The 20,613-nt window shown below is 48.1% G+C and overlaps 1 protein-coding gene, 1 long non-coding RNA gene and 1 pseudogene across 4 annotated transcripts; 2 read left to right on the plus strand and 1 right to left on the minus strand.

The window, feature by feature from the left end:
- Positions 1–540: 540 nt before the first annotated feature.
- Positions 541–1,686, minus strand: LOC133264296 (olfactory receptor 14A16-like; annotated as a pseudogene).
- A 10,428-nt stretch (positions 1,687–12,114) lies between these two features.
- LOC133264301 (uncharacterized) lies at positions 12,115–13,415 on the plus strand. The gene is made up of 2 exons (XR_009741632.1): positions 12,115–12,152; positions 13,119–13,415. It is a non-coding gene; the product is annotated as an uncharacterized LOC133264301 (long non-coding RNA).
- A 741-nt stretch (positions 13,416–14,156) lies between these two features.
- LOC133264300 (ankyrin repeat and MYND domain-containing protein 1-like) lies at positions 14,157–18,463 on the plus strand. Of its 3 annotated transcripts, none has more exons than XM_061444247.1 (4): positions 14,202–14,276; positions 15,990–16,048; positions 17,503–17,649; positions 18,156–18,463. In XM_061444247.1, exons 1-4 carry the CDS (start codon positions 14,202–14,204, stop codon positions 18,157–18,159), a joined length of 285 nt encoding a protein of 94 aa, XP_061300231.1. In that variant the 3' UTR covers positions 18,160–18,463. The 3 variants fall into 3 exon arrangements, 2 of the variants coding, with proteins under 2 accessions (XP_061300231.1, XP_061300230.1); XM_061444246.1 differs by having other exon boundaries at positions 17,503–17,674; positions 18,156–18,455; XR_009741631.1 differs by lacking the exon at positions 15,990–16,048 and having other exon boundaries at positions 14,157–14,276; positions 17,503–17,674; positions 18,156–18,459.
- Positions 18,464–20,613: the final 2,150 nt, after the last annotated feature.

Raw genomic sequence — 20,613 nt, forward strand, 5'->3', positions numbered from 1 at the left:
TCCCAAGAGTTGACTGTACTGGAGGCTGAAATCAGCCTAATTGTGAAGGAGTGGCAAAAGCACCCTATTGTGACGGGTTCAGAGGCTCCATGCGTCCTTGGCATAGACTGTCTGAGGAGATGGTACTTCAAAGACCCAGAAGGGTACAGGTGGGCTTTTGATATAGCTGCCTTGGAGGAAATTAAGCTAGGCTGGGTGTCAGTGGGTGGGTGATGAGCAATTGTATTGTGCATCACTTGTGTTTATTGTTGGGTTTTTTCCTTATCCCCTTTTAGTTCTGTATTATCTCCCCTTGTTATTTCCCTTATCATTATTATTATTAGTGGTAGTAGTAGCAGTGTTATATTATACTTTAGTTATTGGAATGTTCTTACCTCAACTGATGGGATTTACATTTTTTCAGTTCTCCCCATCGCTCCAGGAGTGGGGAAAAGGGAAGAACTGGGGGGGGGGGGGGAATGAGCTAGCAGCTGCATGGGTCTGAGTTACCAACTGGGCTTAAACCACAACACACAGAGAAGAAGTTGCTGCAGAATCATTTATTTCCCTTAAGTACAGTGAGAGCCCCCCACTGACACAAAGTCTGCAGGTCACACAAGATGGGCAGATACTGAAGTAGCAGGGGATGAAAATTGACATGTCTTAGAGGACAACATCACAAGTGGAAAAAGGAAAACAAATGTAAAGGAGGAAAGACAGACATGGCCTGTCATGACCTACACTTGGAGCCCTTTGCAGAGGAAAGCAGGCAGTGTATGGCTGCTGAAACACATCCAGTCATCAGCATCCCCAGAACATCCTTGAGCTCCTAGTTCCTCAGGCTGAAGAGGAGGGGGTTCACTGTTGGAGGCACCACCGAGTACAGCACGACACCACCAGATCTAGGGATGGGGAGGAGCTGGAGGGGTGCTTCAGGTAGGCAAATGTGCCAGTGCTGACAAAGAGGGAGACCACGGCCAGCTGAGGGAGGCACGTGGAAAAGGCTTTGTGGCATCCCTGCTCAGAGGGGATCCTCAGCACGGCCCTGAAGGTCTGCACATAGTACCCCACAGCGAAAACAAAACACCCACATGTTATAGAGGTACCAACCACAAGAAGCCCAGCTTTTCTGAGATATGATTCTGAGCAGGAGAGCTTGAGGATCTGGGAAAATTCACAGAAGCACTGCTCCACAGCATTGCCTTGGCAGAAAGGTAAAGAAAATGTATTAGCTGTTTGCAGCCCCGCACAGAGAAACCCACTGCCTCATGCAGCTGCTGCTATGTGGACACAAGCTCTGCTGCCCTGAAGGGTCCTGTAGTGCAGGGATTTGCAAATGGCCACGTAGTGGCCATAGGACATGACATTGAGAAGAGAAAATTCTGCTGAAATAAAAAAGACAAACAGAAGAACCTGTGCAGCACATCCCAGGTAGAAGATGGCCCCGGTGTTCTGGAGGGAATTGGCCATGGATTTAGGGACAATGGTAGAGGTGGAGCCCAGGTCCAGGAGGGAGGGGCTGAGGAGGAAGAAGTACATGGGGGTGTGGAGGTGCTGGTCGCAGGCTGTGCTGCTGCTGCTGAGGCCGTTGCGCAGGAGCGCAGCCAGGAGTATGCCCCGGAAGAGCCAGAAGTTCCGGAGCTGCAGCTCCCGCTTGTCTGAGAATGGCAGGAGGAGGAGCTGGGTGATGGAGCTGCTGTTGGACATTTACTGCCTCTGGGCATGGGGCGCTGTCATCGGAGAAAAAGGCAGTGACAGGTTAGGACAGGAGGGATGTCCGATACAGAAGTTCAATTTACACACGACTCTGCTCCCACTGCGCAACCTACTCACCAAGAGTAAAAAAACATCAATGCTCAGGATCCTTCCCTAGCAGGTAAATGCTGCCTCAGTGTCTTTCAGAAGGACGCTCTGAAGAAGTGCTCAGAGGGACTGGAAATTGGAGCAGCATCACCCACCCAGCACTTCCCTTTCCTGCGAGGGGTTGTTCCTTCCCGCTGTGATAAACACATAAATGTATTGGCTTTCACAAATCATGGGTGTTGCTATGTGGCTATAACTGTATGAGTTTGCAAAGCCTGCTAAAGGCAGAAGATTAGACAGCAAGTTGAAAATGGCCAGAACTCTTGAGCAAAATGGAGTCACATAGCAAAAGAACTTGTAAAGGTAAAAGAAAAGGGGGGGGGGGGGGGGGGGGCAGAGGGGTTGATATAAGAAAAGCTAGTGCCTGGAAAACACAGGGTTAAAGTACTTTTAGACTAACTTAGGTCGAAGATAAAGAACAATGTTTGTCTGGCAGAACGAGTTGCTGAATGTGCATTTGCCTTTCGCTGTGTGTTGCTGTGTGCATGCCTGGGCACCTTTAGCTAAAGTCCCCCTGTCACAGCGGCATGCTTGATGGAAAACTCCCGTGTTACCAGGACATTGCTAATGGTCTGCTGCTGTTACTGACTGGCATTTCTCCCCTCTTTGGTGAGGAAGGTAAAGGCAAGAGAGACAAAGCCAAGGGGCAGATAAAATACATCCCTCAAGGGCTTTTAGAAGGCCTCCCAAAGGAAAGATCTACTCTCTGATACAGACTGGAGTGACATGCCCAGAGAGTCCATGTGGCAGGGCAAGCTCATGGCTGGAACTGAGCTGGCACTGGAACTGGTTCCAAGTCCAGAGCCCTCCTAGCTCCAGCCAGACATTGCTGGATGCCCCTGCTCTGACAGCTGATCCCCAGTGTGTGAGAAGTGTCTGATCCACCGTCTGCTTATGCCCTTTGAACAGCTTGTGATGTGTGAGCGCGCATCAGCATTGAATAGCTGAGCTAGTGAAAGGCAAAGATGTGTTCCTTGGCCTCCCTCTGGGCCAAGGCAGGGGAGCAGGGCTGCTGTGCTGTGGCTGGTCACTCCGCCAAGGTGGTCGTGTGTTCTCAGAAGGTGGGGATGTTCAAGGGCTGGTAGCTGCAAAGCAGAGGAGGAGGGGCAGGCAGACTGCCTTACCTTACCCAGGTAGTAGTCCTGGTTTTGGCTGAGTTCATTCTCTTCCCTGTAGCTGGTGCAGTGCTCTCTTTTGGCTTTAGTCTGAGAACAATGCTGGTAACACACCAGTGGTTTAGTTGTTGCTGGGTAGCACTTACCCTGATCAAGGACTTTTCAGTCTCTCATGCTCTGCCAGTGAGGAGGGGCACAAGAAGCCAGGAGGAACCTGACCTGAACTAGCCACAGAGGTATTCCAGACCACAGCATGTTATGACCGGTATAGAAACTGGGGGAGTTGGACGGAAAGGACCGTTTGATGCTGGATCAGGCTGGGTATTGGTCAGCGGGTGCTGAGCAATTGTATTGGGCAACACTTGTGTTTTCTGGATTTTCATTTTTTCTGTTGCTTCCTAGTATTATTATCATTTCTGTTATTGTTGGTATTATTTATATTATCACTGTATTTTACTTGCTTTCAATTATTAAACTGTTCTTACCTCCACGTACAGGTTTTCTATTCTTCCGATTCCCGTCACCGTCCCACCAGGGGATGGGCGAGCGGCTGCCTGGTGCTGAGTTACCAGCTGGATTTAAACCAGGACAGAGGGACGCTCCAGTTTGCCCTCATCTGCCCTTACCTGGGGCACACGGTGTGTGGGAAGGGAATCTCCTTTACACAGACACCACAGGAGCCCACACTCCCTCAGCCACTCTGCTCACTGTGGTGATGCAGCCAGAGAGGATCCAGGCATGCGGCCGCTGGCAGAGGAGAGGGGGCACAGACACACAGAGCGCAGCTTTGCTGAACGGGTTTATTGATCATGAGAGGGAGATGGCCCAGGGCTCCCCAGGGCTCAGGTGGGGTCCTCCAGGGACGACCACCTCCTCATGCCGCTGGAGGGGGACACGATAAGGATATCACCACCACTTCCGGTCCTGAAAAACAGATCCCAAAATGAAACAGTCGCCCATGGTGTCTGCTGGCACATGAGAGGGGCCTTGTCCCCAGTGTCTCTCTCTGCAGAGACCTGGGGAAGGAGAAGGGAATTGGAGACCCCAGTAAGCCTAGGATAGGGCTTGGCTCTTGTGAGATCCATAGGGCGCCCAGAATCCCTTACAACAGGATGCCTTGAAACCTCCCGGAGCCCTGCCCAGCCCTCACGGTGATCCTGGGGGTCTGCATGGCACCAGAGCCCTTGCCTGTCCGGCACGGTGATCCTCTGGGTCTGCTGAGCCCCGCTGAGTGCAAGGAAAGGCAGCTCTGTCCAGCTTGCCCTGGCACATGGATCATGGACAGTCCCCTCTGTTTCCGTCTTCCATACCCAAGCTCTGGCCAACCCTGAGGGCTCAGGGATTTCCTGGGTCTCAGAATCCCTTGTGGGGCTGGAAATGCCCTGATGCTGCTCACCTAGACACGAAGACCTACAGCCAGGCGTTTTTGGCGGAGAAGCACCTCGAAAGGAACCTGGGGAGAAAGGGAGGGTTAGGGACACCCTTGGGTGCACTGGGGTGTACTGGCAGGCAGGGAAGGCAGTGAGCAATGGGGTCCTTGGAGAAGGTGCTTTCAGGGAGAAATTGGGTATGTGAATTTGTACGGTGGCACAGAGAAAGCAGTGGGGATCCTGGGGAAGGGGCCCACCTGGGTGCATGGCCGTGTATTGGGGCATCCTGGGGTGCTCTGGGTTGTAATGGGATGGATGGGAGTGCAAGGGGGACCCAGGGGAAGGGGGCCTCCCTGGAAAAACACTGGGGTGTGGGGCTGCTCTCGAGGGTTGTAGTGGGATGCACTGGGCTGCGCAGGGGCACACTGGGATGTCCTGGAGTGTTGTGGCCGTGAGGGGAGCATCTGGGGACAGCAGAACTCATGGTACCTACCTCAGGCTTCTTCCCTTCCTCTATTTTGAGTTCCCCCTGTAGAGAGACCACAAAAGCTCACTGGTCACTGGCATGTCCCAGTACCAGCAAGGGACCAGCAAGGGATGGGAGGCGCAAACTGCCATCCAGTTCCCCAGACTGGTTGCCCTCTGAGTCCACCCCAGTACTTACATTCAGGCTATCATCTCCACTTTCTTCTAAGACTGCCTGGGAAAGAGAGCAAAGAGCTTGTCCGGATTGGACCTTGGTGGGGCTTTGCGTGGGGTACAGGGGTCCCCAGCCCCATGGCTTCCCTCTGGTCTGAGCAGGAAGATCCTTTCTGCTCCCCCCACCCCATTGCTCCAAGTTGCGCCTGGGATACCTGTTCATGCAGTGACCAGGGGTGGGGACAGAGGGAAGGACAGCCTGGGGAATTAGGGATCTCCAAAGGGGATGGGGTGACTGGGACGCAAAGACAGGGCACTGGCGTGAATTAACCAGGCTGATGGCGCAGAAGGGACAGGACTGTATGGGATGTTAAGGTGGGGTAGAGGAATTCAAGTGCAGAAGATACTGGGACTTCAAGCGTGGTGGTTGGTAGAGGCAGAAGGACGACTGCAGAGGACCACAGTGAGGGGACTGGGAGAGTTTTTGGGAGCTGGGGTTCAAGGAAGCGTTTTGGGGGACATTACCACAGTAGACAGGATGAAAGGCAAAGGACTGAGGGGGGCGACGTCCCAAAGGCATTGGGAACGATCAAAGGGAGGGCATCTGGGGACCCTAGGTAGGATAGAGAGGAGGTCCCAGGGAGGAGATGCCTGAGGGGACCAAAAGGACGAAGGGGCCCAAAAGGGAGGGGTGTGGGGGCACCGAGAGAAGGAATGGGTCAGGCCCTCCTAGGGCGGAGATAGGTCCAACCATTCAGGGAAGAAGCTGGGCTCTGGGTATCAGGAGCTATACTGCGTGGAAGCTTGGGAACAAACAGAACTGTGGAAGGCAGAAAGCTGCATCACCTGGGGCTTCTCCCTTTCCTCTTGCTTGGGAAAGGGAGAAGCCAACTCAAGGGGTTTCATGCTCACCACTATGATTTCATCCTGCAGGGGAGCTGATATCTTGCAGCCAAGACCTGTTCCCAGCCTTGAGCCCCTCCACGGGGCACTGGGGACTCACCTGAGCATCTGCTGGGGTGCACAGCAGGATGGTGAAGAGCAGGGCCATGCTGAGCACTGCGACTTTCATGTTTATCTGCGGTGTGGTGAGTCCTGGATGAGGCTGGAGAAGGTGAGGGGCAGATTTATCCCTCCCAGGACTCCTCCTTGCCCTCCCCGAGAGCCCCCAGGGCAAAGCCAGACTTGGCAGAGACACCAGCCCTGGCAGCAAGCCCGGCCTAGGCACAGAGTCACCCCTGCCTCCAGCATGGCTTCAGCCACCTTAGCTGGCATCAGTCCAGCTTCCTGCACGGGGCAGCTGGACATGCAAGTGCCCAGGCATCTGGGGATGTTGAAGGGGAACAAAGGACCCCTGACAGCCAGGCGTCCTATGGTGTCTGCCCACTGCTCCAACACAAAAGCACCTTCCAACAGCCCCCAAAGCCAGATCCCCCTATCTCCCAGTGCCCCTCACCTCCCAGCACTACCATCTCCCAGCACCGCCTGGCATCAGCTTAGGACGGTAGCTGGGACACGGCCTAATACAGCCAGCAGGTCATGGATCAGCATGGGGAAGCTGACAGACGCTTCTGCGCAAGAGCCCTGTGCATTGCCCACCCCCTTTCTGGTGGGCCGTGGCTGAAAGCATGGCTTGCTCTCCCAGCAAGCACTGCGAGCAATCGGCATCTTTTTTGTTTTCCTCCCACAGGAGCCTTTTCACAGAGGTGGAGCTGGTGAAATGCCTTCCTCAGTCCACTCCCAGCTCATCCTCTCCAGGGCCACCCAAGCGTCATGACAAGGCCACTGCACTTGCAAGTAAGCTCAGCACTGGCTCTTGCTGCAAAGTCCTTGGGGTGAACTCCGAGCGCTGCACTGTGCCAGAAGTCTGGCAAAATGTCACAAGTGGCTGGAGAAATGCAGGCTGCTCTGCTCTTCACCCCAGAGAGGTGGTGCCCAGGCCTCGGTGCTTGCCTCCCTGCAGGGAGCCAAAACACTCTTGGCTGAGCGTCCTGGAGAAGAGACCTCAAGACAGAGGCCTAACTTTTCCCTGGTTTCTTTGCCCAGGGACGGTCTTCAGCCTTGTTTGCCATGCGGCAGGTACCCTTGCATCCCTGTGGAGATACCTGCTGATCGTGTGTATCTTCACTGTGTACATACTGCTTGTTTCTGTAGTTGGGCTTTTGGGGAGGGGGCAGCCTCATGCTGCAGGGGTCAGGGTGCATGGAGGGAGCGGGTGAGAATTGGGTTGTGCTGCCAGCTGTGCTTTGAGCAGTGGGGACTGCTGCTGCCGCTGCCAACTTCTTCCTGTTGCTCCACTGCAGGCTGCATCTTTGCTGTCAAGCAGAGATGGGGAAAGGAGTATGTATGTACTCCGTGTTTCTGTGTTGGACACGGGGAGAAAGGAGATGTCTGAGGGCCAGTGCAAGCAAAGGGGAGAGCAAGGGGTGTTCCTCAGCCAGCTCCCCGCTCCCACAAGCACTGCTCATGTTGTGGCCGTTCTCAGGGAGAGCCAAGAGTAAAGCCACTGGGCAGTCTCCTTGCCACACATTCACCAGAGGCCCAGACTTTGGTCATGGTAGGACAGCCTGCTGTGTAGCCAGACGCAGGGGTGCGGAGCCGAAAGTCTTGATTTGCTCTACCTCTTTAGGTGGAGATAAGCAGTTTGAAGAAGGTAACCCTGCATTTTGGAGAAGAAGGCTTGGCTGGGCAGAAGCCCTGAGGAAGCACTACCTGGGATTAGTAGTGGGCTCAGCCTGCTGAGCGCAGCAAGCCAGCTTGTGCCAGGGGATTGCTGGGTGAGCTTTGGCACTGCCCAGGCCCTTCTCTGGGCCCAGGTTAACTGGTGCTTCAGGCAGTAGGAATCTTCCAGCATTCTTCCCTTGGCACGGGCACCTTTGGCTGCTCTGGCTGGGCCCTGAGCAGCAGGGAGACCCAGGCCCACTCCCATGGCCAGCCTTTGTGGACATGGCCTGAGCATGGAAGGTGGGAACAAGGGAGTGAGGACCCCATGGTCGTGGCCACATATACTGTGCTTGTGGCTCATGTCAGCTGCAGTCTCTCAGCTTACTGGACAAGGCTTGCCTTGTGTTTCTGACACTGACCCTTTGCCTTCCTGGGTGCTGGTAGCCATGCTGAACTGACTGCTGACGTGCTCATTTTCTGTGCTTGTTTGTGTCTTTCCCAGGAGAGGCAGGAGATGAACCAGGCAGCCCTGGAGTTGGCTTCGGAAGTCTACATCAGAAGATCTGACTGGGCCCTGAAAAGATCTGGTATGGACACAGCAGCCCATTCTCCTTGCCATGCACTTGTCTGTAGCACTCCCCAAAGGAGGATGTCCTCCAGGTGCTGCTCTCCTAAGCAGGGGAGCTGAAAGCAGGGGAGCTTCATGAGGTCCGAGAGCAAGTCTGTGGCAGTGGCTCTCTTGGATTCCCTCCTGGTCCCGCTTCTGCGCAGGTGCCTCTGGCACTGCCCCTCCCACATTCCAGGGCTGACGGAGGGGCTCTCTTCCTCATCAATGCATTTGGAAAGAGAACGGATGGGTCATCCTTTATTGCCCACGCAGCAAGCCCTCAGCTTTGGTCTGCCCTCATTCACCAGCACCCTCAGGCCTTCTACTTGTGGCGCTGAGAGGAGCAGACACCAGGCATATGGGTGCTGTCATCCTGCGCAGCTAGGCACCCCTACCAGCATGGAGATGAGGAGAGGACTGACAGACGTGGAGCTGTCCAGCAGCATCAGAAAGGGCGTCTGAGCACAGGGTCCTCCTACTCGGTGGCCTCGTGCAGTCACCTGCTCTCCCTTCCTTACAGGTGCCACCATTGACATGCAGAGAACTTCAAAGACCTATGACTGCAAAGAGAATTGGGGCTGCAGGGTTTTATGGTTCTTCCACACTCCCAACCCTCCTGATACGATTTTGGAGGTATTGTAGCAGAAACCACCAGTGCATGTTTCCTTCCTGAGAAGCTGGGGACTGACCTTGGGCATTGTCCTCTCAGTCCAGTGGTAATGCTCAAGCCCACAGTGCTGATCTGTTGCCTGAAGCCAAAGCTTGGACTCAGGGCTGGCCTCGATAGAAAGCAGTGGCTCCCCTCAGGAGGGGAACAGAGCTCAACTGCAGCATCTTGCCCAGAGTCCTCAGTCACAGCCGGGTGAACGACTTTCTCCCTGGTGACCTCATTTCCATACTCAGCCCTAACAGTTCTTTTCTGGGGTGGGAGGCAGGGGGTCCTCTGCAGAGCCACTGGGCAGAGAGCTGTGTCTGTAAGGGCCTGACTAGGTTGGCTTAGTAACAGGTATTCTCCTCTTTTCATCATACTGAGGCGCTGCTGCTTGTGTCTCATTTTCAAGCCTCATTTTCAAGCTGGACTAGACAGCAATAGAAGAAGTGAAGAATTGTGATTGTTATTTAAGTGTTTTTTGCTTTTAATTAACAATTTTTGATCGATTTATATAAAATATCTTCCAAATGTTTGGTTTTGCTTCAAAGTGGTGAATACCTTAAGGTGTTTGTGACTTAAATAAATGACGATCAGATTTCAGTCAGGTACAGTCAGGTGAGCAGGTTGGTAGCTAAGGTTTTCTTCACTGAAGAGAGGGGGTTATGGACAACTTTTTTACGGAGCATCTGCCACTTTTGTACAGTCCAGCACTTTGTTTACCTATGGTACAAAATTTCATCAGTGCTTTCTACGGAAGGGTGAAAGTGACAGTTCTGGAGCACTTTTAAAGCAAGTGGTGTGTAAAGTTTTAATAATCCATTCACATGCGTCTGACAGTTGAAGATTTTTACCTTTTGTTTTGAATGCAGAATGCTCAAGGTGCGTTGGCATACAGGTCTTTATGACAGCTGTTGAGTGATTGAATAGATGTTGGTTTATCCTCTGTCGTTTAGCAATGAGAATATGAACACTGAGATACATCTACTGAAGTAGTATGAACTACTGATTGCTATGTGATGGAAGAGCTTCTAGAGAAATTGGTAAAATCTTGGCTGGGCTTTGAAGACCACAGCTAAAGTGAAGTTGAGACTGTGCCCAGTCTTCACTGTGTAACAGATTCATCCTCTTCACGTGTCAGTTGCCTGCATCTTGTTAGTCCTGCTCTGTTGCAGTAAGAATGCGATTTCACTTATTTTTGTCCTACCAGTTGTATCATTCTTGTTGTCTTGTCCTCTTTTGTGGATTACAGAGATATGTGGGAAAGTTGTACGTAGGTCACCGCCACAGAAACGGGATTTACTACTGGCCTGATGGTTCCAAATTCACAGCTCTTTATCTTGGCTGTGTAGAAGGCTATGGGACGCTGGAATGGAAGGATGGCAGAAAATTTCAGGTAACTGGGAAATTGCTGTGCTAATACTGCAATTCCCGTGCCTTTCAAAGTCAGCAGTGTTTTGCTTTGGTTTGGTTTTTTTATTTATTTTTTTTTCGAGTCGCTCCCTTAGTGTTTTAGTTCTTTAGAGCAAAATTGTCATGCTTTGATCTGCCATGATTTAGGATGCTATTTCAACAGCTTAGCTTCTGCTGTACTCCACTTTTCCACGGGGAAATGTTGAAGGAGGTGATAATAGGATCATTTGAGCTGGAAAAGGCCCTTAAGACCATCAAGTCCAACCATTAACCCAGCACTGCCATGTCCACCATTAAGTGGTGTACATCCGTTAAGTGCCACATCTACATGTCTTTTTAAATACCTCCAGGATGGTGACTCTACCACTTCCCTGGGCAGGCTGTTCCGAGGCCTGACCGCCCTTTCAGTGAAGAAATGTTTCCTAATATCCAGACTAAACCTCCTGTGGTGCAACTTGAGGCCATTTTCTCTTTTTACTCTGCAAAAGAGACCAACCCCCACCTCACTACAGCCTTCTTTGAGGTAGTTGTAGGGAGTGATAAGGTCTCCCCTGAGCCTCCTTTTCTCCAGGCTAAACACCCCCAGTTCCTTCACCACACTTGTGCTCCAGGCCTTTCACCAGCTCCATTGCCATTCTCTGGACCAGCTCCAGCACTTTAATGTCTTTTTTGTAGTGAGAGGCCTGAAACTGAACACAGTATTTGAGGTGCAGCCTCGCCAGTGCTGCCTGGGAAAGTTTCTTGTTCACGTATCTAATGTATATAATTTTGGTACTTATTCTCCTTCTTTGATGAAGAGCTTATTTGTTAGACAGTACTCTCAAAAGGCATATTAGGATGCCAGCAGTAAGAAACTGGAAAAGTACTGCATATTAGAATGCCAGCAGTAAGAAACTGGAAAAATACTGCATTTTAGGAAACTGTGAAGATAGCACTCTGAAGTTTCCAGGTAGCTGGTTGGCTGTTGGGCATCATTTTCAGCCCTGATGTTGCTAGTAGAAGCTGGAAGTCTTGTTTTCTAAGATCGTGCAGTCCTTCTTCATTTTCCTAAGAGGTATAGCTGAAAAGTCCCAAGTGTAGGAGAGCAGTGCCCACCTGTTCCTGCTGATCCCTGGGTATCTCTGCAATTCATCAAATAATCTAAAACATAGAGAGAAACAATGTAAGAGTCTTTGCATTTAGAGGATCAATCAACACTGAGGAGACATCAACAAGGACACAGCATTCTTGCTCAGTGTTGATAATGTGGCATTAATTACAGATTCAGGAGAGCTTTAGTTTGGGTATATGATGTAAAATCTAAAGCTAGGGGAAAAAGAGAGACACTTCAGATCATAACCATACTCAGAATTTTATGCTTGCCAGCATATTCTGCCAGTGATAGTGCTTTTCTCCTACTCGTTTATCTTTGTAGCTAAACAGTTCAGTGTGACGTTGCTGATTTTTGCTCCAAATGGCTGTTTTGAGGTTGTGATAGCTTCGTGTGAACCTGTCTTGAGCCATCTGTGGACACTCAGAGATCATCTAATTAAACTATGTACTGAAGTACCTGGTTATTTTTCTGTCTTGGATTATCCAGCACACTGCAGATACATTGATGACAGATCTCAGAAGGAGTATATTTCACTTGAGGAAGACCCATTTCTCCATAGCTATAAACATCTCCCTTTTGATGATAAGGATATTTTACCTGAAGGAGTCTTTGCATATTCCCTTAACATGGATCATCTTGCTTTGACTCACTCCTTCCTGGAAGAGTGTGATGCTCTGTATTTTCAGAACACCTGGAAGCTTTCTGAGGAGGACCCTTGGCATGTTAGAATGCAGATGCATGTGTATAAGCACAGGTAACTGTTGATGGTTTGTTTATTATGTGTGGGTTTTTATCAGTTACTATCCATGGGTGTTCATTATTTTCGAATTTGCGTTGCAGGATAAAAGCTGCACTCCAGATTGGGTTTTGTGGCCTTGAGATTACAAGTTGTCAATAAGGTTGTTTTTTTTTTAAAAAAAGGAAGCAAATAACGTATTCACCTCTCAATTTATAGATTTTATTCCTTTAAGTTAAAGGTTAGGTTTCTCCTGGTCACACCTAGAAAAATAATCCCATTACTCATTACCAAGTCAGGGTTTGTGGAAGTCCAGTTTTGAAAAGAATTGGGAGTCAAGGGCTGTGGAGACCTGTTCTGATCTTCGCTGTCCTGAGAATGTAGTCTTGCATGGAAATAAAAATACGGAGAAGCATAGTGCCAGGTTTTCGAAAGTACTGAAAATGTGGCTGTTGATAACTCGCTGTGGTTGTCTTGACTCTTGTTCTTCTTCAAGGCTATACAAAATACGCTGTAACAAAAAAGTCTACAGCCAGTAGAACTGCCAACTGCACATCAGTTTTTATGTAGCTTGATACTTGTATGCGGAGATGCTTTTTGAGCCCACAGAGTATTTCCTTATTTGCTTTTTTGATAGGAACACAAGCTACATATGTATATTTTATAGTCAAAGCAGGCGATGAAAATTAAATCATAAACAAATGTCATGACTCTGCATGCTAAATTGGTTCATAAAAACACATGGAAGTTACATTTTGTTTTCTTATCCATCCATCAAACATCTAAAATACTTTTAACTTGTCTACATAAAAGCTGTATGCTACTGCCAGCACCCCATTAATATAAGCAAGCTCACACTATCTAAAATAGCTCTTAAAATGATAGCTAGCCTTATTTTCCCATCTTGCTGACCAGCATATTTTATTCTTGATGCATTTTCTGTAACTGCAGCAGTGGTCTGAGAGTACCTGGCTGCTTAAACGGAGTCAGTCAAATGGAGTTCAGTTCAGATGTCAGCTTCATTCTCAGCGGAGCCCGCAATGCTTACGGGCCTCCACGCCCCAGAGAACTTGCCTCGGAGCAGCTAATTAAGAAGGCAGCAAGAGGAGAATATGATGGGGTCTGTTTGATTCTGAGGAACGGGCTTGCTCATCCAGACGTAGCTGACAAGCGTGGATACACAGCACTTGCTGCTGCAGCTGCAAGATTCTAAGCATGACTCTTTACCACATGATAAGAAAATTCCTGGGGTAGTAGGCTGGATTAAATTTTTCTCTTGTTTCTTTACATAGTACGAAGGAATGTTCAACAAGCAGGAAAACCAGAAAAGCGGTGTGGCATGAGTAGTGTCCGTAATGACTGGTATCGTGCCAACCCCTGTGGTGAATAAATAACCTAAAAGAAGCCCTTCAGTAAATATTAGCAGTGATTTCGAATGCCAGGTTTGATTTCAGGTTGTGATTATGCGGTGTTACGTTCTTGGATGTGACTGTGCACTTATTATTTTTTCTCCTATTTGAAATCAGATGCACACAGAGTTGTTTTGGTTTTGCTGAAAAGTGGTGGTGGCTGAAGCTATGCGTGTACAACTCCGATTTCTGTCGGAGGGGGATGCAGTCTCTCCCCCTGCCTTTCTTCTTTGTTTTGCTGTCAGCTGTACTCAGTATTCACTGTAAATGCCAAGCAGAAGCTAGATAATTTCAAACGCTGTATTTCTCCTATAGCCATCTCAGTCATTTCTAGTCTCTCTGTGCACGAATCCTCGATGAATTCCTGCAAAATCCATTAGTTTAAAATTAACCAAAAAATGTTCTGTTCTGAACCCTGTAAGACACTGAGCTTCTGTTTTGAGGAAAATATAAATGTGAATTAGACAAACAGTGTAGAGCATCATTACCTCAAAATTGTGTTGTCAGTTCTTTCCATGTCCCACGCTAGAAGTGTGTTCTTATATGTGCAAATATGGATGTTTCCCCTCTACAGGTTCATTCCCATAATGCTGTTGTCAATCTTCTTCTTCATAGTGGAGCTGATGTGAGTAAGTGTAGTGATGAAGGATTACCTGCTCTCTCCATGTGTTTTATTCTCATTTATCCAGAAGAATCTTTTAAGGGTAATACTGCTGAGAGGAGCTTGCACAGTTACAAGGTTTGTTTACTTCTAATCTAAAATAACAGAATCATAATGCATTATTTTGTCAACCTGTAAGCTTGCTTTTAAAATTTACTGTATATACTCCCTAGGACAAACTCAGAAGTTTAATACATTTTGCACTCTGAGACTACAGAATAATCTCTGCTCTCACTGCTGACTCCTAACTCGAAGGAACATGCCCCTGTGCAGTTAGTTACAAGCTTACTCAGCAATTGAAATAAGGCACTGTGTCCATAGCAGAATGCGAGGCTATGCTGGCGAGGTGTTTAACACGGTGAGGATGCAGTGGGAGAGTTAATGGGAATTACAAAAGTGTAAGTAGAACAGTAGGATGTAGGTGATTCTCCTGGTGCTAGGTAACCTTGCTGGCATCATGGAGGTGGCTACTAAAAAGCAATTGTTCTGTCAGAAGTCTGCTGATGCTTGGGGAGTACTCAAAAAGGAAGAGTCGTATCCCTAACCTTTCTTCTGCCACAAAATGAAACACCTGCTCTTGCTTCCTGTGTAGGAACAGGATATGAATTTTGTAAGAGTACAAACATGGGAATGGGAAAGCAATGAAAGCAAGGATGTCGGGAATCACCAGCCAGGATGAGAAAACGGCTGAAAAAGGGGTCTGGGCAGGAACTGTGTGGTCTTAGAAGTGTTTCAACGTAGTCTAGAAATGGAAGGGGTGCCTCTGGGACTTTCGCATGAGGTTAGACAGATTAGGCCCATGCTTCGAGGAAACTTGTTGGAAATTAAGTCCCAAGTAATCCTTGGTTGCTCTGAAGTCACTCTTCTAGTGCCAAGAGTATGATCATGTGATCATGCGAAACACTGCTGAAGTTGCAAGGCAATTATGGGAAAGGGAGAAGGGGAGTGAGAGAGAGCTGCTGCTGGAAACTGCACAGAAAATCAGTGTAGAGCTGGTAACTCTCATAGTACTATAATGTAATGAGGAGTAGAGAGGGGATCTTTCTATGTTGGTCCGTGTCTGTAACAGTTGTGAGATTTGACGAGTAGACATACACTGCTTTCACTTTTCCTCTGAGTTGAACGTGCACCCAGATTTGGAAGAATTAACCTTGTAGATCCTAGTATCAGATTCTCATGCAAGCTAATGCAGGTTGAAAATCTGTGTGTGTCTCGTTTTATTTCAGCAATTCTTTTTCTCTTAAATTAGGTGATGTATACTGGAAGAAAGATTTAACTGTTCTAAACATGCTTTAGACACCATGGAATCATAGTAAAATTAGGGTTGGAAACGACCTTAAGATCATCCAGTTCCAACCCCCCCTGCCATGGGCAGGGATGCCTCACCCTAGACCGTGTTGCCCAAGGCTCTGTCCAACCTGGCGTTGAACACTGCCAGGGTTGGAGCATTTACCCACTTCTTTTTTGGGCAACCTGTTCCAGTGCCTCACCACCCTCACAGTAAAGAACTTCTTCCTTATATCTGACCTGAACTTCCCCTGAAATTGAAGAAGAAAAATATTCTGTTATTTTAAGAAATTAAACCAAACGAACAAGCAAAAACGTAGTTACAATTTACTTCTAAATTATTTCCCTAACAGTGGTTAACAAAATTCCAGTATCATTATACGCTGTATTGCATTAAAGGTGTGATTAACAGGTGTGTTAGTATACTCAGTCATGCACAGGAAGAAGATTTTTTTAACCTTTTTAGTAACCTTTCTTTTCTTTTTTTTTTTTTTAATCTTTAAGTGGACTGAAAAATCAGAATCCTCAGAAACTGTCAGTGATGCTGAAGGCATAATGTCAGAGTAAGTCTCATGCGCTAGGAATGGGAGACCAACTCTCATAAATGGTTTTGCAAAAAGGAGGTAACATTTTTTCACATATGTCACATAAGCGTGCATCCATTGCAAGGAAAGATATTTTTTGATTGTTTAACTGTACAAATCTTGCTTTCAAGTAGAAACCACTAATTGTTTATACACTCTAATGTGGCTCATGGCAGCAGCGACAAAGATTATAAGTTGAAAAATGCAGTTCAAGCAAAGGACATTGTGCTTGAGCAAGACGTCTTGTTAGAAGAGTGTGAAAAGCTTCTAAATATGCCATGGACACTTGCAGTGTAGTGCAGAGCTGAGGAAGGAGAATATATTTGTTTGTTACTTGAAGTCTTGACTGCATATGAACTTGCTTGTTGTGTTCTGCAAGTGTCTGTTCAGCAGTGATAACTGAAACGTAGGCCAACTGTTTCGCATCTGTGGATCTTTGAAAGGGGCACTTTTTGCTTTGCTTACAGAGCAGTCACCAAAGATGTCAAAATTTTTGTGTGGGTTTTATGGCAGTGTAGGTCATTTTGACATCTCAAAACCCCCAGACTGAAAGTTCATGGTTGGCCTTCTGACCTTCATCCCTTACTTGTGCCACATTTTACTTTTGTGGCACATCCTCCCACCTCCCATGATTCTTGTTGTCTGAAATAGTGTGCATACTGCATATCGTTCATTGGAATATAGAGATCTGCTGAATGTAGGGCTTGTGGGTAAAGCAGAGTTACTGCAATGCCTGAAAAGATGAGTATACCGTGAGAACACTTTGTGATGCAATTTCTGGGTGATATCCAAGTATTGGTGATATCCAAGTGCTGTTTGCTTTATTTTGTTGGGGTGTCAGATTCTTTTGTGTGTGTGTGTGTGGATAGTTTGCCTCCATAGAAATGCAGATGGCACCTGGAATATACTGTCCTAATCTAGCATAGCTCCAGTGCCAGCTTTTGTTTAAGAGAAACACTGTACCTTTGTTTTGTTGGGATGGATGGGTAAATGAAGTTTACTTGAGGAAAGAAACTTCCAAGCAGTCTTTGATGGCAGGAAGGAGGACTCTGTTTCTTTCATTAAACAATACTAAGATTAAATGTTTTACAAGTCACATGTGAGATGGGTGAAGATGCAGAGAACCTTGCCTAGCTTCTTTTATCTGTCCCCATGCTGCAGCTTTTCATGACTGCAGAGGCTGCTCTTTGCATGCCACTGCTTTAGTTTAGAGGGCTGAGATACACTGACTGTACCATCTCCTCTTCAGGTCATAATATTGTTGCCTGCTTGGGGTATGACAGTTGTGATGTGGTCCTAAAGACTGCTATGTCTTCCCTCTGCTAAGTGACAGTTATAGTCTATTACCTGCAAGCCATTTTAGTCCACTAGCTTTTAGAGTTTTCTTGGAAAGTGCCAAGATGTTATTCTGGTATTTTCTATGTCAATTCTAGACGACAGAAGAGATGGGAAACAATCCAGCTACTGCTTCGTCGAGGTGCAGATCGCAGCGCATCCTGGGCCCCACCACACCTCCTGTTCTTTGCTGTTAAAGGTGCGGATGCAGAAGCAGTGGAACTCCTCTTAAAAAGGGGAGCCAGGTCTGATGTGCGGCTTCCATCGAAGGTTTTACTGAATGGTAATTCATAATAATGGGATTCTAGATGTGTACTGCAGCTTCAGTGCCCTACCGTAAAATATCTTGCACGTCAGAATCAGCCTTAGAACGGCCAGAAAGCTGTTTAAAGCAATTATCCTATTCAAAGATTTATTTTTTTTTTTTTAGTAGAAAGAACTCAAAGCTCCTTACTGTCCAAGTATTTTTTTCTTATTATGTTTTCTGGTTGCCAAGCTTGTGAGTGGTTGAGGAATATTTGCAAAGCTGCTCCTCACGTTGGTTACAGCTGTTGTGATATTTAACAGGCTAAGCGTCTGGGGCCTTTAGTATTCCACAGTCTTATAAGTCCGGGCTCTAGATTTCTGGTGGCCATTCTGAGGCACAGCATATGGGAAGAGTGAGCTTGGATTATTCTTAAAATACTATTTATCACTACTTAAGTGCTGCTTCTGGTAAACAGGAGTCTTAATGCTATGTTTGTGTTTTCAGTTAGGGGGGTTAACTCCTCTCCACATGGCTGCCTCGATTCCTGGGGAGGAAGGGGTCCAGGTAACCCAGTACCTCCTGCATTCTGCCCCAGATCTTAATGCAAGGGCAGAAGATGGAAATGAGATAAATGGTCCAGACAAGGTATGTTGCTTTTTGAGCTCATCTTTCAGCTCTTGAAATTCAGATTGCAGAGGACCTGAGCAGGCAGTTGAGATTACTGCCTGCCTGTTCTTATAGTGAAAGCTTTGCATTTCACTGAAAGAACCTTAAAAAAAAAGAAAACCAACCCCCCCCAAAACCCCCAAACTAAATTCACTTTGAGGTCTATTGTATTAAGTTGTAAATAACACATCCTTCTGGTGCCCCAGAACACTCTGCTATCATGTCTTTTATATAAGACAGAGTCTTATATAAGACAGAGGTTTCTTATGTGTAGTCCAGTACAAATCATAAAATCATTGAATCATAGAATAGTTACGGAAAGGACCTGAAAATCATCTAGTTCCCCCCCCCTGCCATGGGCAGGGACACCTCACCCTAGATCATATCACCCAAGGCTCTGTCCTGATTTCATCAGGTTCCATGGGCTTGCGCACGTTCAGGTTCTTAAGATGATCTTGAACCTGATCCTCTCCTACAGTGGGCCTAAGGTCTTCATTCTCACAGTCCCTGTGTCTGCCTTCCAAGACTTGGGCAGCGTGGTCAGAGCACTTGCTGGTGGAGACTGAGGCAAAGAAGTCATTGCAAACCTCAGCCTTCTCGAAATCCAGGGTAGCCAGTTCTTCTGATAGCTTCTGGAGAGGGCCTACATTATCCCTAGTCTGTGTTTTGTTTGCTCCATACCTATAGAAGCCCTTCGCGTTATCTTTCACATCCCTTGCCAGATTTAATTCTAACTGGGCCTTAGCTTTCCTAACCTGGTCCCTAGCTTCCCGGACGATGTCCCTGTATTCTGCACAGGCTGCCTGTCCTTGCTTCCACCTTTTATAAGCTTCTTTTTTCCTTCTAAGTTTTCTCAGCTGTTTCTTATCCACCCATGGAGGTCTCCTGGCCTTCCTGCCACATTTCCTTCTAGTCCTTACACAACACTCCTGAGTTTGTAGGTCAGGATACAAGCATCCCTTTCCTCAAGCCGGTTGATCGTTGAATATAGACCAGCAGTCTTGGGCCCTCCTGCCCTTCAGGGCTTTATCCTGTGGAACCTTACTAAGCAGGTTCCAGAAGAGGCCAAAGTCTGCTTTCGTGAAGCCCAGGGCAGTGAGCTTGCTGTATACCCTTCTTACTGTCCTGAGGATCTCAAACTCAACCATCTCGTGATTGCTACAGCCAAGGCTGCCCTGGAGTATCCCTTTCCCAACCAGCCGCTCCTTGGTGAGTACAAGATAAAGCATGGCACCTCTCCTTGTTGGCTCCTCTATTACTTGCAAGAGGACGTTGCAGACGCAGAGGATCACCGTGCCGGACAGGCAAGGGCTCTGGTGCCATGCAGACCCCCAGGATCACCGTGAGGGCTGGGCAGGGCTCCGGGAGGTTTCAAGGCATCCTGTTGTAAGGGATTCTGGGTGCCCTATGGATCTCACAAGAGCCAAGCCCTATCCTAGGCTTACTGGGGTCTCCAATTCCCTTCTCCTTCCCCAGGTCTCTGCAGAGAGAGACACTGGGGACAAGGCCCCTCTCATGTGCCAGCAGACACCATGGGCGACTGTTTCATTTTGGGATCTGTTTTTCAGGACCGGAAGTGGTGGTGACATCCTTATCGTGTCCCCCTCCAGCGGCATGAGGAGGTGGTCGTCCCTGGAGGACCCCACCTGAGCCCTGGGGAGCCCTGGGCCATTTCCCTCTCATGATCAATAAACCCGTTCAGCAAAGCTGCGCTCTGTGTGCCTGTGTCTGTGCCCCCTCTCCTCTGCCAGCGGCCGCATGCCTGGATCCTCTCTGGCTGCATCACCACAGTGAGCAGAGTGGCTGAGGGAGTGTGGGCTCCTGTGGTGTCTGTGTAAAGGAGATTCCCTTCCCACACACCGTGTGCCCCAGGTAAGGGCAGATGAGGGCAAACTGGAGCGTCCCTCTGTCCTGGTTTAAATCCAGCTGGTAACTCAGCACCAGGCAGCCGCTCGCCCATCCCCTGGTGGGACGGTGACGGGAATCGGAAGAATAGAAAACCTGTACGTGGAGATAAGAACAGTTTAATAATTGAAAGCAAGTAAAATACAGTGATAATATAAATAATACCAACAATAACAGAAATTGTAATAATTTAGGGGAGAATTCTCTGGGTGAAACCTGATGCATTTCTCACAGAGCACCCTGAAACTGCCTCTTCTCTGGTTTCAGGAAGACTTTTGGCAGGTCCCTTCCCTGAGCTCTGGTACTTTATGCTGAAATTGGGCTAGGATAAAGCCAATAGCCTTCCTTTGGGCACTTCAGAGTGCACACAGCTTGCAGGGTTAACTCCTGT

Source organism: Pezoporus flaviventris, unplaced genomic scaffold (assembly GCF_033815535.1).
Source record: "Pezoporus flaviventris isolate CSIRO_AGI_PZ_B2104156 unplaced genomic scaffold, CSIRO_AGI_Pfla_v1 ptg000739l, whole genome shotgun sequence".
NCBI lineage: Eukaryota > Metazoa > Chordata > Aves > Psittaciformes > Psittacidae > Pezoporus > Pezoporus flaviventris.